Source organism: Lepisma saccharinum, chromosome 16, assembly GCF_977018435.1.
Source record: "Lepisma saccharinum chromosome 16, izLepSacc3.1, whole genome shotgun sequence".
In the NCBI taxonomy this organism is placed as follows: Eukaryota; Metazoa; Arthropoda; class Insecta; order Zygentoma; family Lepismatidae; genus Lepisma; species Lepisma saccharinum.
Genome location: NC_139244.1, coordinates 58,213,751 through 58,239,200, shown reverse-complemented (window position 1 = coordinate 58,239,200; position 25,450 = coordinate 58,213,751). Strand labels below are relative to the sequence as shown.

General features: G+C 41.1%; 2 protein-coding genes across 2 annotated transcripts in view; one reads left to right on the top strand and one right to left on the bottom strand.

The window, feature by feature from the left end:
* Window positions 1-12,044, bottom strand: part of LOC146000101 (palmitoyl-protein thioesterase ABHD10, mitochondrial-like) — a 49,064-nt gene extending 37,020 nt beyond the window's left edge. Inside the window, exon 1 of the mRNA XM_083137441.1 lies at window positions 11,693-12,044. Coding sequence (XP_082993567.1) covers window positions 11,693-12,009 — 317 coding nt within the window. The 5' untranslated portion in view covers window positions 12,010-12,044. The remainder of the gene's footprint in view (window positions 1-11,692) is intronic.
* A 12,697-nt stretch (window positions 12,045-24,741) lies between these two features.
* On the top strand, window positions 24,742-25,167 carry LOC146000598 (uncharacterized). Its single transcript, XM_083138351.1, has one exon. It carries the CDS (start codon window positions 24,742-24,744, stop codon window positions 25,165-25,167), a length of 426 nt encoding a protein of 141 aa, XP_082994477.1.
* Window positions 25,168-25,450: the final 283 nt, after the last annotated feature.

The window sequence follows — 25,450 nt, the reverse complement described above, 5'->3', positions numbered from 1 at the left end:
ACCAAAGTCAGGGACTTCCAAAAGATCTAAAGCTTGATTCAAGATCAGACACATATGCCGACTCATTGTTGCATCTAACATGATTCAACTGAGAAACACCATTGTTGCATTTGTTGACTTATAATGTAATTGTGCAATTCTATGTTTATCTCTGGAGCAAGCAAATGAAAACAAGTCTCTGCGCAAGTATTGACGTAAGATGGTTTAACCCATGAATTTGAGAGGGAGGAGAGGGATTGCATGGAGAGGAGCAACTGCAGTTACCAGCCTTCGCAACAGCGTGTACTGCTTTGTTCTGCCCACTAGGTTCGCCCCCCCTTTTCTCGGCTTTGGTCCACAGATATCCGAGACAGAGTATAGCTGATTTTATGAGAGTTCATTATGCTTACTATGGGGAGGAATGTTCATTGAAATAAAATACCAAACTCTTATTGTTAAACAAAAGGGAAATTTACGTCAACAAAAAAAGTGATTTTTTTTTACATGGCAATGCCCATGTGACAAATTACGCTGTAGAACAAAATGGTGTCTCATATACATAAAGATCTTCATGAGGGTGATATATAGAAAGAATAAACATGCTCTGTTAAAAAAAATCAAAATTAAAAACTTTATACAATTACATTTAAAAATTATTTTTAAAATGAGAAAAATTTACTGATGAAAATATTGCATTTTTGAACATAACTGTATCTATAAATATATTTAAAATTCATGTTTTAACTGTTTTTTAGTTTTGTCATGCTAGAAAAACCTTAGATGATGTGTCCATGTGTGCAGAAGAAAAAAAATTGTCACTATATTATTCTCAGTGAAGCAATATTTGTGTGGGGATCATGGGCGTTAATGGGTTAAAACAGATGTTATGTAATCCCAAAATACTGTTTTTCATGCAAAATTGGTGCAAAATAAAAAGGTAGTTTGCATTTTGTATAATTTCCATGATAATTTAATTCTGCGAAAGTGTTGCATGGCATTTTTACTGGCCCAGTGGAAGACCAAAATGCCAGAAAAGTATCAGCTGGTAATGGTAAATAAATTCCAACCGATACTTTCTGATACCACTGAAATCGGCCAATACCAATATATCGACATTGGTATCGGCTCAGCCCTAGTCGTCGTCAGCTTGATGGCCAAGGATGTTGAGCATTCATCTTATAACCACATGCCATTATTGGTTCTGGGTTTGAATCTCAACCAGAGCATGACTATGCCTTTGTGTTTGTTCTTATGTATTTCATCTAATGGTCACTCCTCTTCATTATCATGTCAATTAAAATTATGGACTTCCAATACCTGCAGTATCAAAAAAACACTAAGGCAGGCCAAACAAACTTTTTCTAATGCAGGGCCACTGATGATGCCAATTGAATGATTAGTTGTGGACACGTAACATTTTACTTACACCAATGACAAGATGTCAGTATAAAATTGTAAGTTTTACATTTATTAAGGCAGACCACACAAAAAATCTTGGTGCGTCAGATGTGACTCATAGTTTGGGCAGCCCTGATTTAAGCTATAGAGTGCAATATTGAATTAGAAACACTGCAGCATTAATGCCGAACCTTTATACAAAACAAGGAAGAGCTGAACAGCTGTCAAGCTCATCAGTGCTACACAGGAGAACAATGTTAGCCACGAGTCCTCAAGGAATTAGCATAACCTTTCCTTCTATGGCCATTTGGCCTCAGAAGAAATATTTGTTGTCCATTTTGAGCTTGCAAGAAATCAGGTTCTGAGCTGGCAATTTATTTCCTTCATTAATGAATATTGGTTTTGTTTTTCCTATTTTTTTATTATCATTAGCTCTGAAACAAATATACAAAGAAAATGAGCAAAGAAGGTCCTTGCTTTCGGCACGTGGTAACTTTGCGATTTTTACGACCATTTTCTAACCCTCTTGGTTAATTTCAATGATAAGGACGAATGATGGAGTGACCAAATAAATGAACAAACATAATAAGCTCTTCAATATTACCCAAGCTTCGAACATATGGTCTCCGGTTTCATAGAGCAGTATGCAAAAAACACTTCAAAATTGAAATAGTAATTGCAACAGAAAACCTTATTTTAAGAGTTTAAGCAGATTAACAGTTCACGTCAACCAAGAACAATTTCACCTGCATTGTGTGATATATGGTTCTGCCGTAACAATTGAACGTGCTCTTGCCGTAACAGTTACACATTTCCGTCTTGCAACACACAACCTCGACTCAGCATGATATGTGCATTCCCTTGTCTCTGTTCTTTATTTTATCTATTTAGGATATATTACGTTGCCTCTTTGCATCTTGGTTAATCCGTGGCAATGAGGATGAATGAACAACTGATGACACAGATGTGATGGGGCAAACATAGAGATACATCCATGCCTTAATCATGGTTCGAACTTAAGACCTCTGGCTTTGAAGCATGTGTATCTTCTCATCTCTAGTCATCTTTAATTTCAAGAAGTAGAAACGACGATGCTCAATACTCAAGCAAATTGTATAAACAAACACACAAAATATTTCTATATCTTAGTTATATGAAAATTGGGAAAAGCCAGTTGTATTTGTTTGCTTTTCAATGTAGATGGATCTATGGAGTTATTTTTGTAACGAACCATTACAGGAGTAAAACTGTGGTGTTTCTTCACACATGGAAATGCTGATTACATAAATTTTTAATACTGTACATGTAAATTGATGAAAATATATGCACTCAAGAATCCGTCGTCGTCGTGAAAGTGCCATGATAACGATCTAAAAAAATGAAATTAATCACTATCAATCTCCGCATATTTTCAACTATTTCTGGTAGTATGCATTACTCCCAGTCATATTTCGATTTCATAGGGCATATATTTGCATAACTTCTCCAATTTATTCACACAAAATAATATGATATATTAACAATATTTTAGCTATCAAACACATGGCTTAGTGTGAAATAATAAATTGCACCAGAAGGTGGTGTTTTTCACCCCTCTCAAATTCACAAGTCTTTTTCACCCCCTCTCAAATTCACAAGTCTTGAAAAATCAATAACTCTTTGGTCAGATGTTTCAGATTTGAGAGAAATTTTTCATGAGATTCAGATTGAAGGTGGAGGGAGTGATTGTCCCCCGGCTTTCCCACTCAGATGTCCAAAAAGTAGATCATTCCTCCTAGACATTTAAAACTAAACATCACCCTTCCAGAATTAAAAATAAATGACCCGTGAACATAAGAATAAATGACGATACTTCTTTTTGGCATCTAAAAGTAAGCGATCAGTTAGTCACGTTTAGATTTTTTCATATCTGAATTTTCTATTTCTCATTGCTATATGTTGGGATATAAACAACAAAATATATACTTCAAAGTATGCAGCACTCAAAACCAAAAGCGCGAAGAAGGGATGGTTGAGACAGTACTTCGTCTCGTCCCTATCTGTTCTTCAACACAGAAAACATACATTAGGCCATAAAATGCAAGGAGAGAAGTACAACTCACCAGTCTATTGCTTCTATATCAGGTGTCTGACATCTATGCAGTGATCTTCTGACGTGACTTTTCCAATATTTTTGTTCATTCAAAATGCAGCTATTCTCTGGACAATAAGTGTACCACCTGACCAAAAGGGACGGGGAGAAGGAACTGGAATTTCCAAGAATATGCTGAGGCAGGCACTCTTTTTCGTACGGCCAATGACCTTCTTGACTGCGGGGGTTCCTAACGAGAGATTATTTCCACAAAGACCGAAGTAGCGGTCAGGATTTGCGTAAAAATGAATCCTTGATCCGAAACCGCTCTGTTCCTGAATAGCCTTAGACTCTTTGGCTACTGTGTTGACAAAGTGAATGCGGCTTTCTGACCTACGCCTCAGCTTGGAATGTTGGTTTATATCAAGAAACTGAACAAGATTAAAAAAAAAAAGAAAAAAAAAAAGAACATTGGGATACTCACTTTCCCATTGCTATATGTTTCAAAATGGACTAACCCCTTCCTTCTGAAGCCCTTGAGGAGAAGTCGTGAGCGTCTTCCGCCAAAAGTCTTATTTTATCTTCTTCACATTTTGAAAAATAATTTGCACAGTTGGAGTGAAATGGCAACTTTTTGGAGTCGCGGTGGTCTAGTCTGACTGTCACGTAGGAGGCCCGGGTTTGATTCCCGGGGTGGGTGTTATAAGGTCGGAATTTTTCCAGCCTTGTCACCACATAAAGTGGCTCCGGGGCTTGCCAAACCTCAAATGAATGGGTACCTAAAGACAACCCTGGGAGGTAAAGGTGACCAGAGCGCAATGCTGATCACATCAAGATCGAGAATGTGTGGGGGCCTTACCCCCATATCGCCTAAATGTGCCTACATGGCACGTGCTATATGTACAGGGAATGAAATGCAACATTATAACATTTTACGACACATGCTACGATGCATTAAAAATATCCTCAATGCATCGATCACAATTTCCAGATAACTTTCAAAATTTTCGGACAAGCGTTGGTCCAGGGAAGCCTGGCTTGACTGAAAGATAAGTAATTTCGAGAAAAGTTATTGCCAAAATGGCTGCAAGAGCAGAATGAGGCAGAGTGTGGGGGCGACTGCTTTCACCTGGGGATCTTGTGTATTTGGTGGATCTCATCTTCAAATTTCTCTGATATTGATAAATAATTTGCAGAGCTAGATTGAATAATAGGAAATTCTGTGACATTTTATGACATGCATGGTAGGTCTGTAGCTAAGGGACATAGGTGCTAAAATTTGTGAGGAGGGTGTAGGGTGGGGGCGAAAGATAGAAACACTGAAAAGAACTTTAGACAAGTAGTTGGTAGAGATAAATGAGGACAGGAGAAATATATTTTTCTCTGTTATGTTGGGAAGGAGGTGCCATAAAGTTGTTATTCCGCCACTGAGGGAACAGAACAGATATTGCCGAGGTGGTACATGCCAGTCTCTAGTCTTGTCTCGAAGGAAAGGTTTACCTCATTCTTGGTCATGTCTCCAGTTATAATGCCTAACTTGTACAGGGTCTCATCTTGAAGTGTAAATAAGCGTTCTGTTCGCTTTTCCGTCTAGATTTAACAGAGGTCTGTCTCATCTTTGGTCTCGTTTTGACAAGTCTTGGATGATCTAGTCTCATCTTATCGCTATTGTTAAAAGGTAGTCTCGCATTCATCTCGAATTTTTTTCACCTTGAACGTTTAACTTAAAAGGTTCAAGCTACATTTGCCACCCTTGTTCGGAGCCCTTGCCATGTAGTTGTAGATGGAAAAGAAGAGAATAAAATTAAACTTCCTCTGCCCCCTCCATCACTCCTTTCCCACCGGGGTACACTGGGTTTATTGTTTCACACCGACCTCGCCGGTACGTACAAAACCTGGTAGATTCAATGGAAAATTGAAAATGCAAAAATATTATAGTCTCATTTTTAGCATGCGACCGGGTGGAAAAAAGACTATATTGCCCCCCCCCCTCCCCTCGATGATGAGTGAGGAGGTAAGCTGCCCCCACCTCCAGTTCCGACGTCCCTGGTGATGAAAAACATAAGCATGACGTAACAAACACAAAACCTATCCATGCATTAGGGCTACAGCTAATTCGAACCTATGACCCTAAGGCAGCTACACTCTGCCACAAAGGCTGCTATGCCAACAAAGTAATTACTGTATTTTATATATTTTTATATTTGGTAAAGGTATTTTTAGCCCTTCAGCTATTTTTTTTTAAAATGTTTGATTTGGTTTATTTTTCTCTGTCACTATTGGCTAATCGTGGTGATGACGAAAGGCCGAGATTGGAACCCGGGACCTGTTGTGTTGTAGCACGCTGTGCTAACGACTCCGCCACTGACGCGGGAATCTTTTTAATGTATAGGAGAAATTTGTTCCTTGACATTGTACTATAACAGTTTGTATGCGTTGATTGCACTAATGGCAGACAATGCAGCATCACTTAGAATCAGTCTCTGCTCTAAGACAGTGGTTCCCAACGTGTCTAATGTGTCTAGCTTACAGGGGCACCTCGAAATGTTCCAATATTATCACTGAAATTATATGATTGTTCCAAATATATGCTTATTTAGTACTTTTTACACATAAAATGTTTCTGAATTTAAAATATGTGCTTATTTTTTAACTTAAGGCAAGCAAACTAACCACACTGTTGCTAGTGTTAAATAGCCCTACATTCTGACATGGGCACCATGGGAAAATCTTGAAACACTAAGGGTGCCGTGAAATGAAAAAGTTTTTGAACCCCTGCTCTAAGGAATGATTAAGCACACAATGATTATAGAAAATAATTCACATGACTATACTGATGTATTAGCTATATCTGTGAAATATTGTTTCTCAATCAGAGAAATGAAAGTGAAAAACACAGGGACACAGTGATTGAGTGATTTGATTTATTTTACTACGCTTTTCTGTCACTTTTAGATAATCACAAAGATTAGGATTAAAGGTGATGAAATTTGTGAAATAAAAATCACAAAAAATATGGATAAGTCACACTACAAGCCCCAATGTATGAGTGTCTAGACGCTAGAGCCTCGTTAGTCTGCAAAATGCAGTTAAGGGACACAATGACTTAATGATTCGTAGAATACATTTGCATACCATTCTTTATTTCTCCGAAAAATGCGAGCAAAACTATTGCACATTCTGTGACTTTATTTCCTCCATACTTCTCAGAAATCACTCGCCATATAGCACCATGAATGAACACGGCTTCAACTAGTTTTATCCTTCAAAATAGTGAGAATTAAAGAGTTAACAGATACTCCCAAAACAACATCCAAAGAATACTGTCACATATGCAGAATGTAAAACATTTTCATTTTCTCTTTTCTTCAAGAGTAGAGGGGGGGCTCCCTGATGGAGTGGTGGTAATGTCGTTGCCTTGCAAACAAAGGGTACCAGGTTCAATATCCGGTGGAGGCACATAGTGGTTTGGATCTTACTTTGAATTGTATGTCCAGTCCCAATTAGCCTATTTGTGCTTAAAAGTGGACTTAAAACACAAACTAAATAAAAATTTAAAAAATCAAGAGTAGAGAAGAATCTCATGCCAGGAATTTTGGTATTTTTTCTTTATCCTTCCTTATTTATTCATTGCTAACCTGGTTCATTCCCATGATAGCAATAAAAATATGTGAAAGTTAAAAAGAAAGAGGTTTTGGTGAACACACGCACACTCACAGACAGAGGAAGGAACGCACAACATTCTTCCGTAGACTACCAAGTTAATGTCTGATCACTCCAAGAGAAAACTTCCAGGAAACAAGTTTATGTGAATATAGCCTACCTACACCTCAGGTTCAGTGACTCACAGTACGGGTGGCCTTATCTGCAACGATCTTCCTCCCCTCCATTCTCTTATCAAAATACTGGAGTAATGAAGTGTTTCCAACTACTTCCAACTCCAACTAAGAGGAGGGAGACTTTTTTAAAAGTTCGCATCTGTACCATGGCTTTTAGGTGGCCTCATAAAACCAAATTGAGAGGAGTGAGCTCTGGGGTTCCATGGAAACCATTTAATTTATCCTCGGCAAGCAGTCCAATATACGGGAAACTGTGCATTAAGGTGTAAGCACATGTGAAGGGTGCCACGTAAATATTTTCCCCACGTGCTAGTTCCTTGTCACTGTTAACAGATACAAATGTCCCGTTACCTCCATCTTTTTTTCTGTAATTAAGCCACACCACAAGTAGAACCATGTCTTCCAGAAACAGGTAACCAATCACGAGCTTCCATCTGTATGACATTTAAGCAGTTGCTTTGAGGCTAGATTTCATGATTCACACTGTCTGCTATGACATTTGATTGGTGAAATAGGAAATTATCATAATTTGAGGGTTCCCCCGACACATGAATTTTCAAACTCGTAAGATTGTGCAATGTTAGTGCAAACGGACATAAGTTATTAAGTTTTGTTGGGTGTGGAAGTCTTGGGGATATGGTGGCCCAGTCCCGCCAGTTTCATGTGAACTACTTATTTAGTCACAATTTGAAATTGCTTGTTTGTGGTATTGTCATAGCTATGAAAGCAAGGCAGTAAGAATCATTAACATCTTGAAAGAATGTGAAGAAGAGAAAATGTTAGATGGAGAAGAAATTGATGAAGATACCTTTTGACAATGAATCGGTAATTTCAAAAACAAAAAAAAATCCCAAAGTTTCACGTTTGAGTCTTAATTGTCACATAACTTTTCAGCAGGGGTATGCAGTGATATTTGCGTTTAGGCAAGCAACTGAACATGGTTCCATTTCACACATAGTTTCACTACTACTACTACTAATAATAATAATAGCTTTTAAAAATTTTAAAAATGTATATTTATTTAAATTGTGCATTCACAGACCATAACAATCCTGCAGACTGTAATGCTAGTTATGGTACATTAACTGATGTCAACAGTTGCTTCTGATTTGGTTTAATAACACACTCTTAAAGAACAAAAAGTATATTTTAGTAGCAATAAACAAAAACTGCATTAAAGTTTCGAAATCAACATCATTGAAGTGAAGATACTGTCTGTTCATGAACTTGAATGCTAGAGAAAGTTACCACTTGAGAAACATTCAAGTTATTCAGTACTTTTTTCATCAGAGTGAATATTAATTATTTACTTACACCACATATATCTATTGTTACTACTAAAACCATACTAAAGTGACCCACTTCTGGGTTCTAACATAATACTCAAGTCAATGGGTTTGTTACAACCCAGAACTATTGGTAACTGAACTATAGACAGCTTACCTGCCTAACTCATTCCCAATATATGTGGGGGAGGAAAAATCATTCAGCACAAAAGAGGTAAGCAATTGACCTAAGTTTAGATTGTTTAATTCCATATTAATCATAATACACAGGCATTTTTACATGATTTCCATATTTCAGAGTCTTAGTGATTACAGAGTGTTTCATAAAAAACGATCTGGCCCAAGTTCCTTTTGTTTTACTGCAATTTCATCATGCTACGAATGCAATGTTTACATGGTTCGATTTCAATTTACTTCTGTTAACACATACTGTGGAGTTTTGGCGATTACTTAAAATTTTGTTCAATATATGCTTTCGTAGTTAGGTTAGGCGCGCCAGGTTTGGCTCCCTTAGCACTAAAATAAAGTCCCTACATGCATTCTACTAAGGTTCCATTTACTTCTGCATTAATTCCCACGGCTCCGTGGTCCCATTCTACACCCTCGATTTCCTGCACATTTCAAATCACTTGTCAATAAGAAATACATTGTCCATGGGAAGCATGCATGCTTGCGTAAGGTATTTTTAAGTTGTTTTTTTTTTTTTTTTTTTTTTTTTCAATATAACTTTATTTTTTGAAACCAAACAGTGCTCATAACTTTAAGGAAGGTTCAAATTTAGTGTGACAATGATTGCCAAAATTCTACGATAATTAGTCTTCATTCTAGGAGAATTTGAAAAATTCATAAAACAATCTGAGCCATTACCAACGATCTTTTTCCTTCCATATAGTTACTCCTCTACGATTCTTTGTTTCCGAGCAGCTATTCACTTACTGTCATCTTGGACACTAACTGCTGCTGCTGCAATGCACGTAATGTTGCTAAATTATTTCATTCTGGGCTTTGGCTGGTCAAGTTTAAGGCCCCTAGCATTCCGAAAAAAGTATCTCAATGGTTTCCTTGCTAGGTTATGTGGGTCAAGTTTAGGCTTCTGAGTATAAAAAAAGAGCGAATGTAGAATATAGAGAATGGTACTAATTTACTATACATCGGACAGATTTCTTCATTTTTACACAAGAAACTACTTAAGGTAATAACTTCCTTTAGCATTGTCAGTAACAGTTTCATAGATCGGAGACACATTAAAATCGCATATTTTGTGTTTCGCATGGTTTGTACTTACCAATTGTGTATTGCGGAACATAGTTCAAGGTGCCTTTATGCTTTTTACACGAAAACAAACGCAATTTTTCACATTCAGAGTGTTTTTTTTATTCCTTTCTTCGCTTCCGGAACACACAGCATGGCGGGCACATCTTGACTCATGTTGTGGGTATGCAGTGTTTCAACCTTCTTCACCGAAAAATACCTACTATCGTGTTCATCACCGGTGGAAATTATACATTATGCACGGGTAGATGACGAATAGCCCCACGAACCATACACTGAAGCCCCACAAACCATTTCTGATAAGGTTAGGTTAGGTTTGGTTAGGGTAGGCAAGCATAGTAAAAAAAAAGGGTTGAAACACTGGCAGGGGCTTACGTCATCAAACGTACGCAGCATCCGGTTGTCGTAGGGCAAGCAAATGAAAGCAATGGCAATTGTGCATCGCTGAGATATTTCTCTTGAAAAATACATGATTTCCCGGTCAAATATATTCAACAATGAAAGAAAATACCTCGACGAACGTTGTAAACCTTGGAGAAACTCATTTCCGTAAGTAGTTTCTTGTGTAAAAATGAAGAAATGTGTCTCCGATGTACGAAACTGTTACCGCATTGTCTAACATCTGGAAGGTGTTTTGTGTGATGTGGGACTGTTTGGTACTAGTTTACTATCCTTCGGACACATTTCTTCAGTTCTACAGAAGAAACTACTTACCGAAATAAGTTCCTGTAGTATTGTCTAACATCGAGAAGGTGTTTTGTGTGAAAGTTTTCCGTATCCTGGAAACTGATTTCTTCAAATTTAAAAGTTTGGGGGCAGGTGACTCCGGCCAATTTCTAACATGCCTTTAACAGGGAATCTATAGAAAAAGCGTGGGAGCCGGAGCGGAGCGGAGGCGGGGCCACCTTAGCATTTCGCGGCGGTAGGTCAATTACCCCAGGGGCAGAGCCCAGAATCGGTGGGAAATTTGAGTCAAAAATTTCAAACGAAAATATTTTGTTTAAATTTCGCACCGATTCCGGGATGGATAGCCCCAAAAACCATTCCCGGAATGTTCCGCGAAGCAGATAGGTAAATACGAATGTCAAAAATTGACAAAACTCAGAAGTTATAGGTGTCCAAAGGCCAGTAAACACTTACCGTAGTTCCTTCTGTAGAAATGAAGAAATCTGTCCGAACAATAGTAAACTAGTACCGAAAATACCTCCAAGAACGTTCGGAATGCTAAAGAAACTCATTTCATTAAGTACTTTCTCCTGTAAATTTGAAGAAATCCGTCTGGGCGATATCGCATATTTACCAATACCGTGTTTTCACTATAACATGACATGTCAAGTATTTTTAATTTTCTTTAACTATGCTTGCCTAACCTTACGGAAAATGGTTTGTGGGGCTAACGTGAATGGTTTGTGGGGCTAACGTCAATGGTTTGTGAGGCTAACGTCAATGGTTTGCGATGTATTAGCATAATTTCAAATCCGGGCACGAAAGTAGATATTTTCCGGTGAACAAGATTGCAACACTGCATAAACCGACAAAACACACTCACAACGCGCGATGTGATGAACCAGTACGCTATCGCCAAAATGTGTGTTACAGAATCGAAATAACGAGTAACAGTAAGTAGTCGTAAATGTAAGAAATAGACATTATTTTCGTTAGAAATTGATTATTTCACCTAAAGAAATGTTCCGCATTCCACAATAGTATGTTAGCAATGTAAAAAAGTGCGAAATAGATGATTTATATGTGTCACCCCTATAGTTAAGTAGTACCCCGAAATTTTGTTACAACCTAAGGTGGACACATGTACTGCGCAACCTGAGAAAGTATGTTGACACACTTGCCTGATGTAACTCTGATCTAGTTTTCTACAGAGTTTTTCCAGACTTTGGGCTTTTACACCTTCCATTGTCGACATAAATCCAGGCACAAATATAACTGTAGGTTCATTTCCACCGTGGAACATTTTAAAGGCTACCTTCCTATCTGTTCCAACATTCACGTAATTCAAATTTGAGTTGGAGCTCATATTAAGATTTTGATTGCTGAAATACGAAAACTTCAGCAAGTCATGTCTCGACGAAGTAGAACATACATCGAAATTTAATACAGGAAAATTTAAAATTCTGGAACGGTAAAAGATTCTACATATCACACTCATAACGAAAGCATACTTGTTTGGGTAAATAAATTGTGTGCACGTGCTTCTTCTTCTTCTTCTTCATGCCCCTCACCGCTTGTTGAATGGTAGCAGTCTTGCGCAACGGTCTGAGAACATTGAGGGCTAGAAGTTCGCGCACTAATATAAACAGCACTATATTGGTTCACACTTCACTGTCACTATAATACAGTAATGATGAGGGATGGAATCAAAAGCGAAGGTCTCTTTGGTCGCACTGTCGGGCAAATCCATAGAGAATCCACATTATAGAGGGGGAAGGAGATGAAAGTAGAGTGGGCAAGGAGAAGGGGAAAGCAACCTTTTGTCGAAGGAGTCTGTGGAGGAGTGCCTGTCGTTGTGTGTTCCATAGCGGGCATTGGAAAAAGAAGTGGGTGGGGGTTTGTTTATGTTCTCCGCAGGTACAATTGGGAGAAGGAGTTTGAGGAATTCGTGCCAGATGCTCGTTTGTGGTCACGTGTCCCGTTCTAAGGCGTAGGATACAGGTGATCACTTCACGAGGCATTTTTAAATGATGAAACCAGGGTCGAATAGGGAGTTTATCATAGAACCATTTGTAAGTAGTGGTTTTTGCCACTGCGTCATGGACCCAATTTTCCCACTGAGTGAATTTTTTTTTTGACCCGTGGGAGCAGATCAGTATAGGCAAGTCGGATAGGAGAGGGGAGAGGAACGTCCACAGCTGTTTTGGCATAATGATCCACAAGGTCTTGATGAGGATTAAGATTGCTAAGTGCTTTGACATAGGTAAACTGTACGCGTTGGGCTTTGTTTTGGAGGTGACCCGTGGGAGCAGATCAGTATAGGCAAGTCGGATAGGAGAGGGGGGAGGAACGTCCACAGCTGTTTTGGCATAATGATCCACAAGGTCTTGATGAGGATTAAGATTGCTATGCGCTTTGACATAGGTAAACTGTACGCGTTGGGCTTTGTTTTGGAGGTGAAAATACTCTTGTAAAATTAAAATGGGAAAGAGTTGCAACCGGTAAGCATCCTTACCACAACGAGCGATCGTGAATAATACGCTGAGGGCATCTGTGAGAATTAAAGTTTGCGTGTATTGTGCTTCACGAGCATGGATCAAGGCCTGATAAATGGCATAGCACTCTGCCGAGTAAATAGACGCTTCTGGCGATAAGGAAAATTGTCGTACAACATTGTATTGAGGGACATAAAAGGCACATCCAACGCGGTCGGCATTTTTGGACCCGTCTGTGTAGATAAAAGTATGGTCGGGCCAGAGTTCTTTGTAATATTCGTGTCGACCGAAATCAGTAAAGTTAATATTAGGGAGAGGGGCGGTGAGTATTGGTAAAGTGTATATCAAAGGGGATGTAAATGTAAAGCTGAGATGGTAGGCGTCGCGATCAATATTATAACAAGATAAAAAGAAAAGCCGAGGGCGAGAGCGATCGAGAGTTAAATTTGCTTCCAGTTGGCGTTGAATAGCGAACTCGGTATTGAAGGGATGAGGGTGTCGTTCCCATGTTTTCAATATGTATTTCGTGGTAGAGTATTGATATCGGAATGAGAGAGGCGGTTCAGTACTCTCTCCATAAACGCTTACATTGGGACTAGATGCCATTAATCCGAGGCAAAGGCGGAGTGCCTGACGTTGTAAGATATCCATTTTTTGGAGCCAGCGATCAGGCATCCCTCCCAATACGGGCGCCGAATAGTCAAAAAGTGAGCGAAAGCAATTCTTATAAAATAATAGCATAATGGAGGGGTGGCCCCCCCATTTGGTAGTGGCAAGCCCTTTCAGAATGTTAATCAATTTTTTCCCTCTTGTGATCAAATATTGAAGATGTGGTTGCCAAGTTAATTTACGGTCGAAATGAATACCTAAGTATTTACAGGTTTGGACCACCGGAATGTGATGTAAATGAGTTAGTGTATTGGGATAGCGAGTAAGCATATACGGATTGAAAATAATAATCTGTGATTTCTCCGGGGAAAATGATAAGCCGCGGAGCGCTAATTGATCACGTAATTGAATGATAAATTTGCGTAGGTCTAAGATGCCTCGAGTGGCATCTGATGTGCTATTATAAAAACAAAAATCGTCAGCATATTGAAGGATATGATGAGTAGAATTTGGTGTTTGATGCAAGTATTGTGTGTATATATATTGAAAAGAATTGGGCTGAGTGGGGAGCCTTGGGGGACACCACCCCGGATTAGTCGTGGTCCCGTAACATTATGGGGGAACCAAAAAACCAATATTCGTTCATGATATAAATGCCATATTAAGTGAACTACCACCGGATGAATGTGAAGATTAGCTAGAATTTGGTATAATATGGGAATTTGGACCGAATCGTAGGCGTGAGCAACATCTATGAATAAGCTAAAGCAGTATTGTCGCAAGAGTTGGCTATTCTGAAGTGCCACTGTGAGGGTACATATAGCGTCTTGGCTTCCAAGCCCGGTACGGAATCCCATTTGAGAGGGAGGAAAAAAATTTCGTTTCTCTAAATTCCACGTTATTCGGTGTTGTAAAGTTTTTTCGAATAATTTAGCCATTACTGGTATAAGAACAATGGGGCGGTAGGACGTGGCATGGGTAGCTGGTTTAGTCGGTTTTAATATTGGAATGACAACATGTTGAGTCCAACCTCGCGGGATTTTACCCCTACGATAAACAGAGTTGAAGATTGCCGTGAGGATATTAAGTCCTTGTTCTGGGAGGTGTTTGAGGGTGTTGTAAGTGATGCCATCATATCCTGGGGCAGTAGAGGGGGTATTCTCTAGGATATGTTGAAGTTCCGATATTGTAACAGCGGGGAAATCTGCTGTGAATGAAATGTTTGTCTGGGCTAGTGATGGGGGAGGTAGGGTGACCGTAGGAGGTGTTAGGAGGTCCATAAATTCGACTTCCCAGGCATTATTAATCGGTCGGGGGCGAGGAACATGGGGGTGTCGTAAAGAGTTAAATTTGCGCCAAATGACTCCTATGGGGAGAGTCACATCAAGGGACTGACAGAAAAGTTTCCATGCCAGTCGTTTGGCTTTGGTATATGTATTTTTTGCGAGCGTCTGAAGTTTGTGGAGCTCCAGCCATGTTTCGGGCGTGGGGTGTTTAGCATAGAGTTTTGTGAGTGCTATTTTTTTTTTTTTTTTTTGATGGCGGCACACTGATTGTTCCACCAATGAATCTTAGGAAATCGATCGTTGGAAAAGAATTTTTGGCGCGTACCGCTCCGGTCAAGTGCTAACGTAATCATATGGAGGAATTTGGTATATGTCATTGTCCGGTGGGAGGGTATATCATCCGTATAGTATAATTTGAGAAAATAAGAGCGAAAGGTTTTCCAATTAATAGACTCACGTGTCCATCGACGGACAGGAATGTCAGTCACGCCTGTTTTCGAAAAGGTATTGGGTAAACAAAGAAATATCGGCGTGTGATCACTCCCTCGTAAGTCAATATCGTTGGTCCAGTTAATATGAGAAAAAAGGTTTGGAGACACTAATGTTAAATCGATAGCAGTCGGACGGGAACCATTGTGTGGATAGTGGGTGGGGGTACCGTCATTCATTATAATGAAGTCGTTCTCAAGGATCCAATTTTCTATGGTGTAACCTAATCTATCGGTCAGGACATTGCCCCACAGCTGGTGATGGCTATTGAAATCACCGGTTATGAGATAGGGTCCTGGGAGTAAGGCGAGAAGGTCAGTGAGGGTGGATAAAGGGATGTTCTGCGAAAAGTGATGGGGAGGAATATAAAGGGAGAGGAGTGTGAATAGGTGTTGATGAAAATGAATGCGGACAGCAACAATTTCGACGTTATACTGGTGAATTAAAGGATGCGAGGAGGGGAGAGAGAGGGGGGAATGTGGGAGATTTTCGTGGACGTAAATCGCAACACCTCGTTGTGTTGCGGGGAAAGGGGGACCATAAGAGATGAAATGTGGTAATCTGTAGTTCTCATAGCGAGTTCCTTTCACCTCTTGTAAACTAAGGAGATGCGGTTTATAATCCGCCACAAGTTTCTGTAATTCGCATTTTCTGGCCGAAAAGCTGCGGACGTTCCATTGAATAAGAACAGGAAATGACATGGAGGGGGAGGGAAAAAAGAAAAATAAACAAGAGAGAAAGACTCATGGAGGCGGTCTATGCCGGAATAGGCGAGCGTCCGTTGTAATATATTCATTTTATCGAGAGGGTAATAAAACAAAAAAAAAGGAAAAAGAAAGTCGAAAAAGGGTTGAAGGTAACAGTTTGTTGTAAGGCTATAGTTGTTAGGAGCACCTGGGTGGCGAAGGATAGATAATCAGCCTTCTATGATGGATAACAGTTGGGTCGTGAGTGCTTGAATTTGCTGGATGAGAATCTTTTGTTCGCGTATATTTGATATTTGGAGCACTGATGCCCATAAGGTCGTTATGAGGTCCAAGAGTGATTTGTAGATCGTTTGTTGTTCGGAATGGTGAACTTGCAATGGTTCCGAAGGCGGCGATGGTATCGGGTCCGGGGGGGTCCTCCGGGCCGGATGAGCGTTACGCCCGATGGGGGGAGAGGGGGTAAATTCATCTTCCGATGTCGATGAACTAGAAATGGTTCTTGTTTTTTCAACGTTGTTGCTGGATGCCTTGACTTGTAGATCTGCATGTTGTTCCTTCGAGGAGGAATGGGGCACGGGATTATTATGCTTGCCAGTCCAGCGGCGGGGAGAAATTTTGTTTTTTGAACGAACTGTCTCCACTGCCTGCGGCGTGGCGGTCTGTCGACCACTTGCGGTGGAAGGGTCAGAAACAAGGTGCTTCTGTAATGTATGGAAGGGGTTATCCCAAGCGCCGAGTTGGCGTGTTCCGTTCGAGGGGGTCGAGGTGGTTGTGGGTGACAATTTGGGAAAGTCACGCTTGTTTAGCATGGGATTCAAAATGTCTTCCCGAGTTAAGGGTGGGTGGAAGGTTCCAAGGAGTTTGGCTTTTGCTTCATAATAGGAAATATTTTCTTCCGCCATACGAGTTTGAATGGTTTGTTCTCTTTGCCAGAAATCGCATTGACGGTCACGTGCCCCATGGGGGCCTTTGCAATTGCTACAGTGAGGGGGGTTGGAGCATCCTTCCCCGTGTCGTTCTTGGCCACAGTTAGCACATTGTGGTTTAGACCGGCATTGAACCTGGGAATGATTATATCGGAAACAGCCAGAGCATTGTAAAACCGATCGAACTCGCGGTTTGACTGTGAAGATTTCCTTATTTATCAGCACTTTTTCGGGCAAGTGTTTGCCGTGGAAGGTGAGGCATATCAACTTTGTGTCCACGAGTTGGAAAGTGCCATCCTCTCGCCAGATTTTTTTTTTTTTAGTCTTTTAGCGCAAGTAACCCGAAAGGGAGAATCGATGCCATCGAGGATGTCCTGTTCTGTTACGTCAAATTCTATCCCATACACTAGCCCTTCCCGTTGGATCAAGCTATGTGGTATTTTGGCTCGGACCCCCAAGGAGTCCAAAAAGGTCCCGTTCCGAACGAAAGCGTTTGCTTGTTCTGCTGTTTTGAAAGTGGCCCGTACCCTGTTTTTGCCACATTGTTCCACTAGGCACACTGGAATGTGGGCCTTCCGGAATTTATTACCTAGGCTGCCACTAGAAAGTTTACCGATATTTTGGTTCTGTCCTTCTAAGAGGACCACAAATGGGCCGGTGGTGTCGGTCGAATACCAAAGAGTTTGGGGTCGGTGGTCCAGTTGAGTGGGGCGAAACATTTTCTCTTGATTGCGATCGGCTTCACTCACCTCGTCCAGTGTCCTTTTACCTGAGCGTTGTACCGAGTCAGCCATGGTAATGTCATCATCGTGTTGGGTTATTGTAAACTCCGGTGTGGCCAGGTTGACTAATCCTTCCGCTGCCGTCTTCTCCCTCGAGGCCAACATTTCGGCATCCTGGGTGGGAACCGGCTGCCCGCCAGAAGCCACGGTGATCTAATGGGGCGCTGTCGAGTTTGAACACCAAAGGAAAAAAAAATACACTGAATCGATGCACTACACACTTATAAGCAATTAACGTTGACAATAAAGTCGACGAAATTGATCCTATCACTCGCGATTTGCTGCTCCTTCGGATATGTACCGCTTTTTGCTAGTGAACCTATCACCACGAGCGCTCGTACGCGAATCGTGTGCACGTGCAGCGCGGGATTAATTGCAAAATCTTCTGATTTGAGACGTCATGATGAGCCCGAAACCGCTTCATACTGATTTTGTAGCCAAAGGTGGGGTCCGGTGGAGTCATGAAACTTTGTGGTCAGGACCCCCCCCCCCCAGAAAAACTTATCAAGTATTAAAATTAGATAATGAAAAATATATTCGTTTAGCTTTTGTTGTATAATTTCCTCTGAACTTATTGGAAGACAATATTGGGATCATACGACTTTGAAGGATAGGAAGGACGTATTTAGGAGGTCCGTAGCCGCCGGTGTAGCGTCAAATCATCGCCAACAAAACATCGATGGTAAAAACATCGTCCGTAAACACATCGACGTCAAAAACATCGACGGTAAAAACCTCGACCGTAAAAACATCGACATCAAACACATCGACGGCAAAAACATCGACGAAAAAAACATCGACATCAAAAACATCGACGGCAAAAATATCTACGGCAAAAACATCGACGCCAAAAGCAATGACGGCAGAAACATCAACATAATATATATCCACACAAAAAAATCGACACCAAAAACATCAACGGGAAAATCATTTTTTCACAAAGTTTTCCACACTAAGGAATTCAAATCTAATCCCGAATATTTTGAGATGGGCTACCCTAAAATATAAAGTGTTTCAGTGAAACGAACAATGCGTAATGAGCGAACTCAAGTTGCCAACTTACAGTGCTACCGTGCTACCAATGTATATAATGGTCATTGTTGTAAGAACGGCCCGCGAAGCCGAAACACGTCCTCTCAATAAAATCGTTATTATTATTATTATTATTATTGATAAAATTATAAACAATGAGATTGCGCAGTGAATGTGATTGTTTAGTTTCTGGTAACCATTTATCACTTCTCGCCGGCAGCGTTTATGGTCGGGGGAAAGGGAAAGGAAGGCTCCTCCATGTGAAAGATGAAAAGACCACCGACTATTGTTATTCCTTGTTTATTAGACGCAGGAGACCGAAAGGACCAATATACAACTTGACGTCTCGTAGTGACTTTCTTTCTGTTCATGCACAGTGTGCAAGTAATACAGGGTGAGCATAAAGTCTTTCCCAGTGACGTGCACTGAGGAGTAGCTAGTCTAGCAGAGATAGATCAATCAATCTCACATCTCGAATTATATTCAAATCACAATATTTATTGTCTTGTTAAAGCCACCACAGCTCATATGCAACACCTTCTTTTCCACGCACTTCTCGTCCATCGGTGTTCTCCGCGGGCAAAGCAGGCCGGATACCCTAGCTCGCTCTTCTTCAGCCAGGCCAGTTTCCAGGTAGAAACGGCCGGCCCAAGGAAAAGGAAGATTTCTACCTCTACTTCCCTTGCCCCCACGCTCCCCGCTGCAATGGTTGAAAGCCCAGGCTTTCAGGTCCCCCAGTCTATCTCCTATAGGACAGATAGGGGATTGGTTTCTCATAATTTTTTTGTAAATCCTCTAAAGAACACAGGGTAAAATTTTCTGCAGTACTTATGTTCTCTGTATTTACACAACCTTTTACACGTTGTACAATATGTGTGTATGTATGATATGGGATGTAGTTTTATTGTTTATAAAATGGGAACGTGTTATGTGCAGACAATAATGTTATGCTTTCTTTCTTTCTTTTTCAAATATGGAATATATAATGATTAAATTACAAATATGTGCTCAGGCTCTCTCTTACTCTCGTTTTAGTAGTGTTTTATTTAAATATACTAATATATTGGCCTGTAACAGTCATAAATACGGATGTATTTATTTGGGCAAGAGAACGCGTGTTCATATTGTTGTTGGTTTGGTTTATTTTACTTCGCTTTTCTGCCACATTTGGTTATCGCGAAAATGAGGATTGAGTGATGATATGATGAAATTGGTGAAGGGACCTCATATGAACAATCCAGGCCAGGATTCGAACCCGTGATGAGTGCGCATTCTTGTCCTATGTGTTGCAGTGAATAATGAAATAATTTGGAATGAAAAATGTATCTCAGAACTCAAAAAGTCAAATGAATATCATTGAAGAAACTACAAAAAAGTGTGTTGTGTTTTGTTTCCTGTCACCAAATCAACCAAGCGCGGGGGAGTGGTTATCACAGCGCGCTACGACACCAGGCGTTCCGGGTTCGAACCCCGACCCGGGCATGGGCGTTCCCTGTGCTCGTCCCTTCATCAGTTTCATCGTATCATCTTCACAATTAACCAAATGTGACAAAAAAACGACGCTAAGTAACAAAAATGAAATCAAATCATTGATTGATTGCTCAATTTGGTTTATTTTACTTCGCTTTTCCGCCACCTTTGGTACAACAAAATAGATGAAGGAACACACACAAAGAACACAAATGGCCAATCCGAGATTCGAACCCAGGATCTCTGGCTTAGAGTCAAATCAAATAGTTTTTTATTTTCGAATGTGGGTGGGGGTTACGTGTACTTTTTTCTAGTACTCATTCATAATTTTGCAATCTTTTCCTGTTATTGTCATTCTTCTTTTTTGAAGGAATACTGGCCCTAAAGGGAGAAGGGGTGTGACTCACACCAACCCCCCCCCCCTTGAGCACGCCACTGACTGCTACCCCAAGTGTCGACGTCACCGCACGTCACTGGTCTTTCCCCATTACAAACTTTTATTGCTGAACAATATACAGATATACAGTTTGTTGGAAATGGTAGCTTAACTCATAAAGTTTTTTATCAGTACATGACACTTTCCAGACAGATGGATCGGTAGAGACGGTCCCATATCATGGCCACCGCGTTCGCGGGACATAACCCCTCTTGACTTTTTTATGGGGTTACGTTAAGGACACAGTGTTTAGTTCACGAGTTCTTGATATGCAAACTCTTCAGACATGAATACGGGATGCTATAGAGACGGTGACGTAAGAGATGTTGACAAAGACATGGAGAGAAATTGAGTATCGCCTAGACGTTCTAAGGGCAACAAAGGGAGCACATGTCGAAGTGTACTGCCGCGTGAGGCACCTAATAGTACCACCTGAAATAGCGAAGAAACCAGAAACAGTAGCGATGTGAGGTTTGCGGGAAACAATAATATCAAATGGGGCTCGTAAATCGGAGGTATGGGGTGGGTCGAAAAATATCGACAAATGGGGCATCTGGAGCAAAGTCATATTTTTGTTTATAGAACGATATACAATAACATGCATAATATAAAAGAGCACACGCAGAGAAACACAACGTCGTTGGTCTCATGCATCTACTGCACATAGGAACGAAGATATGGCCATGTGCAAAAATGTAAACAAACTAACAAGTGGCCCACTTGACCGTCAGTACCACGGCATGTAAGACTTCTCAGGTGCCTGACAGAACTGCCTTTACGCAGAGCAAGTTTTGATAGAAGGTCCATGAGATCGTGTTAGTTCATAGCAAGCAGTCGTAGTGGTAAGAGCGAAGATTATGGTGTTCACAAACATAGAAAAAGCGGACATGATCCTGATTTATGGAGAATGCCGAAATAATTCCTCAGAAGCCTACCGTGTGTACGCAGAGAGATATCCGGACAGACGACAGCCATCTCGACGTCTGTTTGGTAAGTTATTTATTAAATTAAGAGACACCGAAGTGTAACACCACGAGCACGTGTGCGGAACAAGCCAACTACAGGTGAGGCAGGTGCAACAAATGTTATCGCCGCTGTTGCTGTGAATCCGCACGATAGCTCCCGTGAAATTGCCAGGGATGCTGGGATGAGTCAGCGAAGTGTATTGCGCATTCTGCACACACACAAGTTTCACCCATATCATATCTCCCTCCATCAGGAACTTCACGGGAATGATTTTGTGGACCGTGTTCGGTTTTGCACATGGATGTTACGACACGACACACCCGATTTGTCACGTATCCTCTCCACTGACGAGGCAACTTTTACCAATCATGGAAATGTCAACGTAAGGAACATGCACTATTGGTCGGTGACAAATCCACATTGGCTTCGCCAAGTAAAACGCCAGCGCCCATGGAGTGTGAACGTGTGGTGTGGTATAGTGGGTGAACATCTCATTGGCCCTTTTTTTATACAAGGGACACTGAATGCACTGATACATACAGTTTTTACAACATGAACTGCCTGTACTATTGGAGGACATACCACTTCAGACAAGGAGGGAAATGTGGTACCAACATGACGGGTGCCCAGCTCACAGTGCAAGACGCGCTACAGTATGTGTGGAAAATACATTTCTAAATCGTTGGATTGGACGTGGAGGGCCTGTCGAATGGCCGGCTCGTTCCCCAGATTTGTCACCGTTAGACTTTTTCCTGTGGGGAAACCTGAAGGACATTGTCTACCGGGATGTGCCAACAACTCCAGAGGATATGCAACACCGCATTACTGCGGCCTTTAGGGACATTCCCTACGAGATGCTACATTCTGTGCAACGATCTTTGCGTGGGCTCCTCGTTGCCTGTATCGCAGCTGACGGCCACCACTTTGAACACACACTTTGACAGGTTTTCGCTTCTTACGCAGTGGTTCTTCGACATACTGTCATGGTCATGCTGTAACACTGTCAAATACATGGTGCTGACGATGTCTACTGTATTTTTTCTTCCTTTAACACGTTCTGTCTTCATCTTGTCCAATGGCTTCCGACATCTCATACTTGTACATGCCGTGGTACTGACTGTCAAGTGGGCCACTTGTTAGTTTGTTTACATATTTTCACATGGCCATATCTTCGTTCCTATGTGCAGTAGATGCATGAGACCAACGGCGTTGTGTTTCTCTGCGTGTGCTCTTTTATATTATGCATGTTATTGTATATCGTTCCATTTAAAAAAATATGACTTTACTCCAGATGCCCCATTTGTCAATATTTTTCGACCCACCCCATACCTCCGATTTACGAGCCCCATTTGATATTATTGTTTCCCGCAAACCTCACATCGCTACTGTTTCTGGTTTCTTCGCTATTTCAGGTGGTACTTTTAGGTGCCTCACGCGGTACTATATATAAAAAAACAAACCTTTACGAGTTATGCTACAATTTCCAACAAACCGCATATCTGTATCTAGCATAGTTCTTTAGCAATAAAAGTTTATAATAAAATACTCTATGCCCACACTGTATAACTGCCGCCTTGCAATATTGTCTTGCCCCCTTCCCCTCCAGACACTTTCCCCGGGTGCCGCACCAGGAAGCGCCGTCACTGTGTATCAGTACCGCTGTTGTATTTGAATCAAGGGGTCCGAGGTTCGATCCCCAGTGGAGGAAAATTGCACAGTGGTATGGATTCTGTAAACTATAGGTTAAGTTCCGATTAACCCTTCATGGGTTACATGAGAAAAGTCACCTTGTTGATCGCTCACGGTGCCAGAGACCGAGCTTTTAATATATGTTAAATTAAAGGTCTAAAACACCAAATCCTCAATTATTACGATTAAATATATATATTGTTTTATGTTATAAATATATTTGCAAACAATTGAGATTGTATAAAACTACGAATTGCATGTTTCAGTTTTAAAAAATAAATATACAGGACAAAATAAATAATATTCCAAATACCGAAAATTTCAATGTTACATGTGCACCCATAAAATAATAATAATAATCGTTTTAAGTCCTCATTATACATAGAGAAGTTAATCTGGACTGGACCCACAGTTTAAAATAGGATCTGAACCACCATGTGCTTTCACTGGGTATCGAACCCGGGACCCATTGATTACAGGGTAACACTGCGTTTAATGCAGAGACAATTGGAAAAATTAGTTTCTTTTGCAAATAAAGGAACTTGTGATTCAAAGTATTTATTTCTAAATTTTTCACTGCACTCTTACAAATGGTACAGTGATGGGTATCAATGACCATAGGCGCCGACTCCATGGGGCTTGGGGGGGCTCGAGCCCCCCCCCCAAATGTTAATGATGTGGGGGCAGAGCCTCCCAAATAATTTTGCTTAAGAGGATCTAATTTATTATTTTTCTTCTCTTGTAAAGTTTACTCTGAATTGTGCCACATGAACTTAACTTTAAATACACATTTGAAATGTTCTAGACCATCAAATTTGGGGGGCTGAGACCGCTAAACCACCAACTTTGGGGGGGGGCTATGAACGGAGACAGAAAAACACATGACTTATTACTATATACTAAGTATATAATTATGAGTATTGTTAACTGTTACTATCCTGCCCCCCACACTTTACCCCCGCACTCGAGGTTCGGTGCACTTCGTACTCGGCTCAGATTTGTCTAGGGGTATCTTTCTTTGTACGACAATGCACGTGGGTTGCTACAAGTCAACATAATTATATAATTAACTACACTGGTGTGCAAAACCTAAGGACGAGATAGATAAAGTAACATAAAATATTTCGTAGTCGGTGCAAATGAATGAAAGCCCGGCAGCATGTTGCCAGAGGTTGACTACACATGCACAGGGACCAAGAAGTTGCATGGCATGACGCCAGCATGACCATTGCGCCGAATGGGTCAGCTCCAACAACACGAAGCAGTTGAATGAATGGGACGAGACAGTGTGTGTCAGTCAGAGGGCTGTTAAGGTGCATTGTGGTGGTGTTAGTCACAAAAAAATGGCCCGGAGACAACATTTGGATGCGTTTACACGGGGAAGAATCATCGGGAAACTGGAAGAAAGACGAAGTGTGACGAGTGTGACCCAGGAGTTTGGGATTGCCCACAGCATTGTTTCACATGCATGGAGAGCATTCCGAACCACAGGCACTGCTGTGCAAAGAAGAGGTGGTGGTCGACCACAGTCAACTACAGCAGCGGACGACCGCTACATTGTGCAACAGGCACGCAGGGACCAACGTCAAATAGCGGGTGGAATTGCAAACACATTTAATAGGACCGCGATTCGTCCAATCTCACGATCCACAGTGACACGTCGACTGCATGGGTGTGGTCTCTTTGCCCGACGGCCATTACGTTGTGTTCCGTTGACACCCGCGCATCGGCGGCACTGTTTGCGGTGGTGCCAAGAACATCAGGACTGAACTGAGGAGGAGTGGGGTCGCGTTCTCTTCTCAGACGAGAGCAGATTCAGTTCGAGTAGTGATTCTGGACGTACACTCCTCTGGCGAGAGGTGGGAACACGCAATGAACCTAGGAAAATTGTCGAGCATGATTGTTTTGGTGGTGCAGGTGTTCTTGTGTGGGGAGGCATAATGTTGCCCCGAATTCATCTTTATGGATGATAATGCGCGACCGCATAGAACAGCGCAAGTGGCGGAGCTCTTGGAACGAGAGGATATTCGGCGTATGGATTTGCCTGCCCGT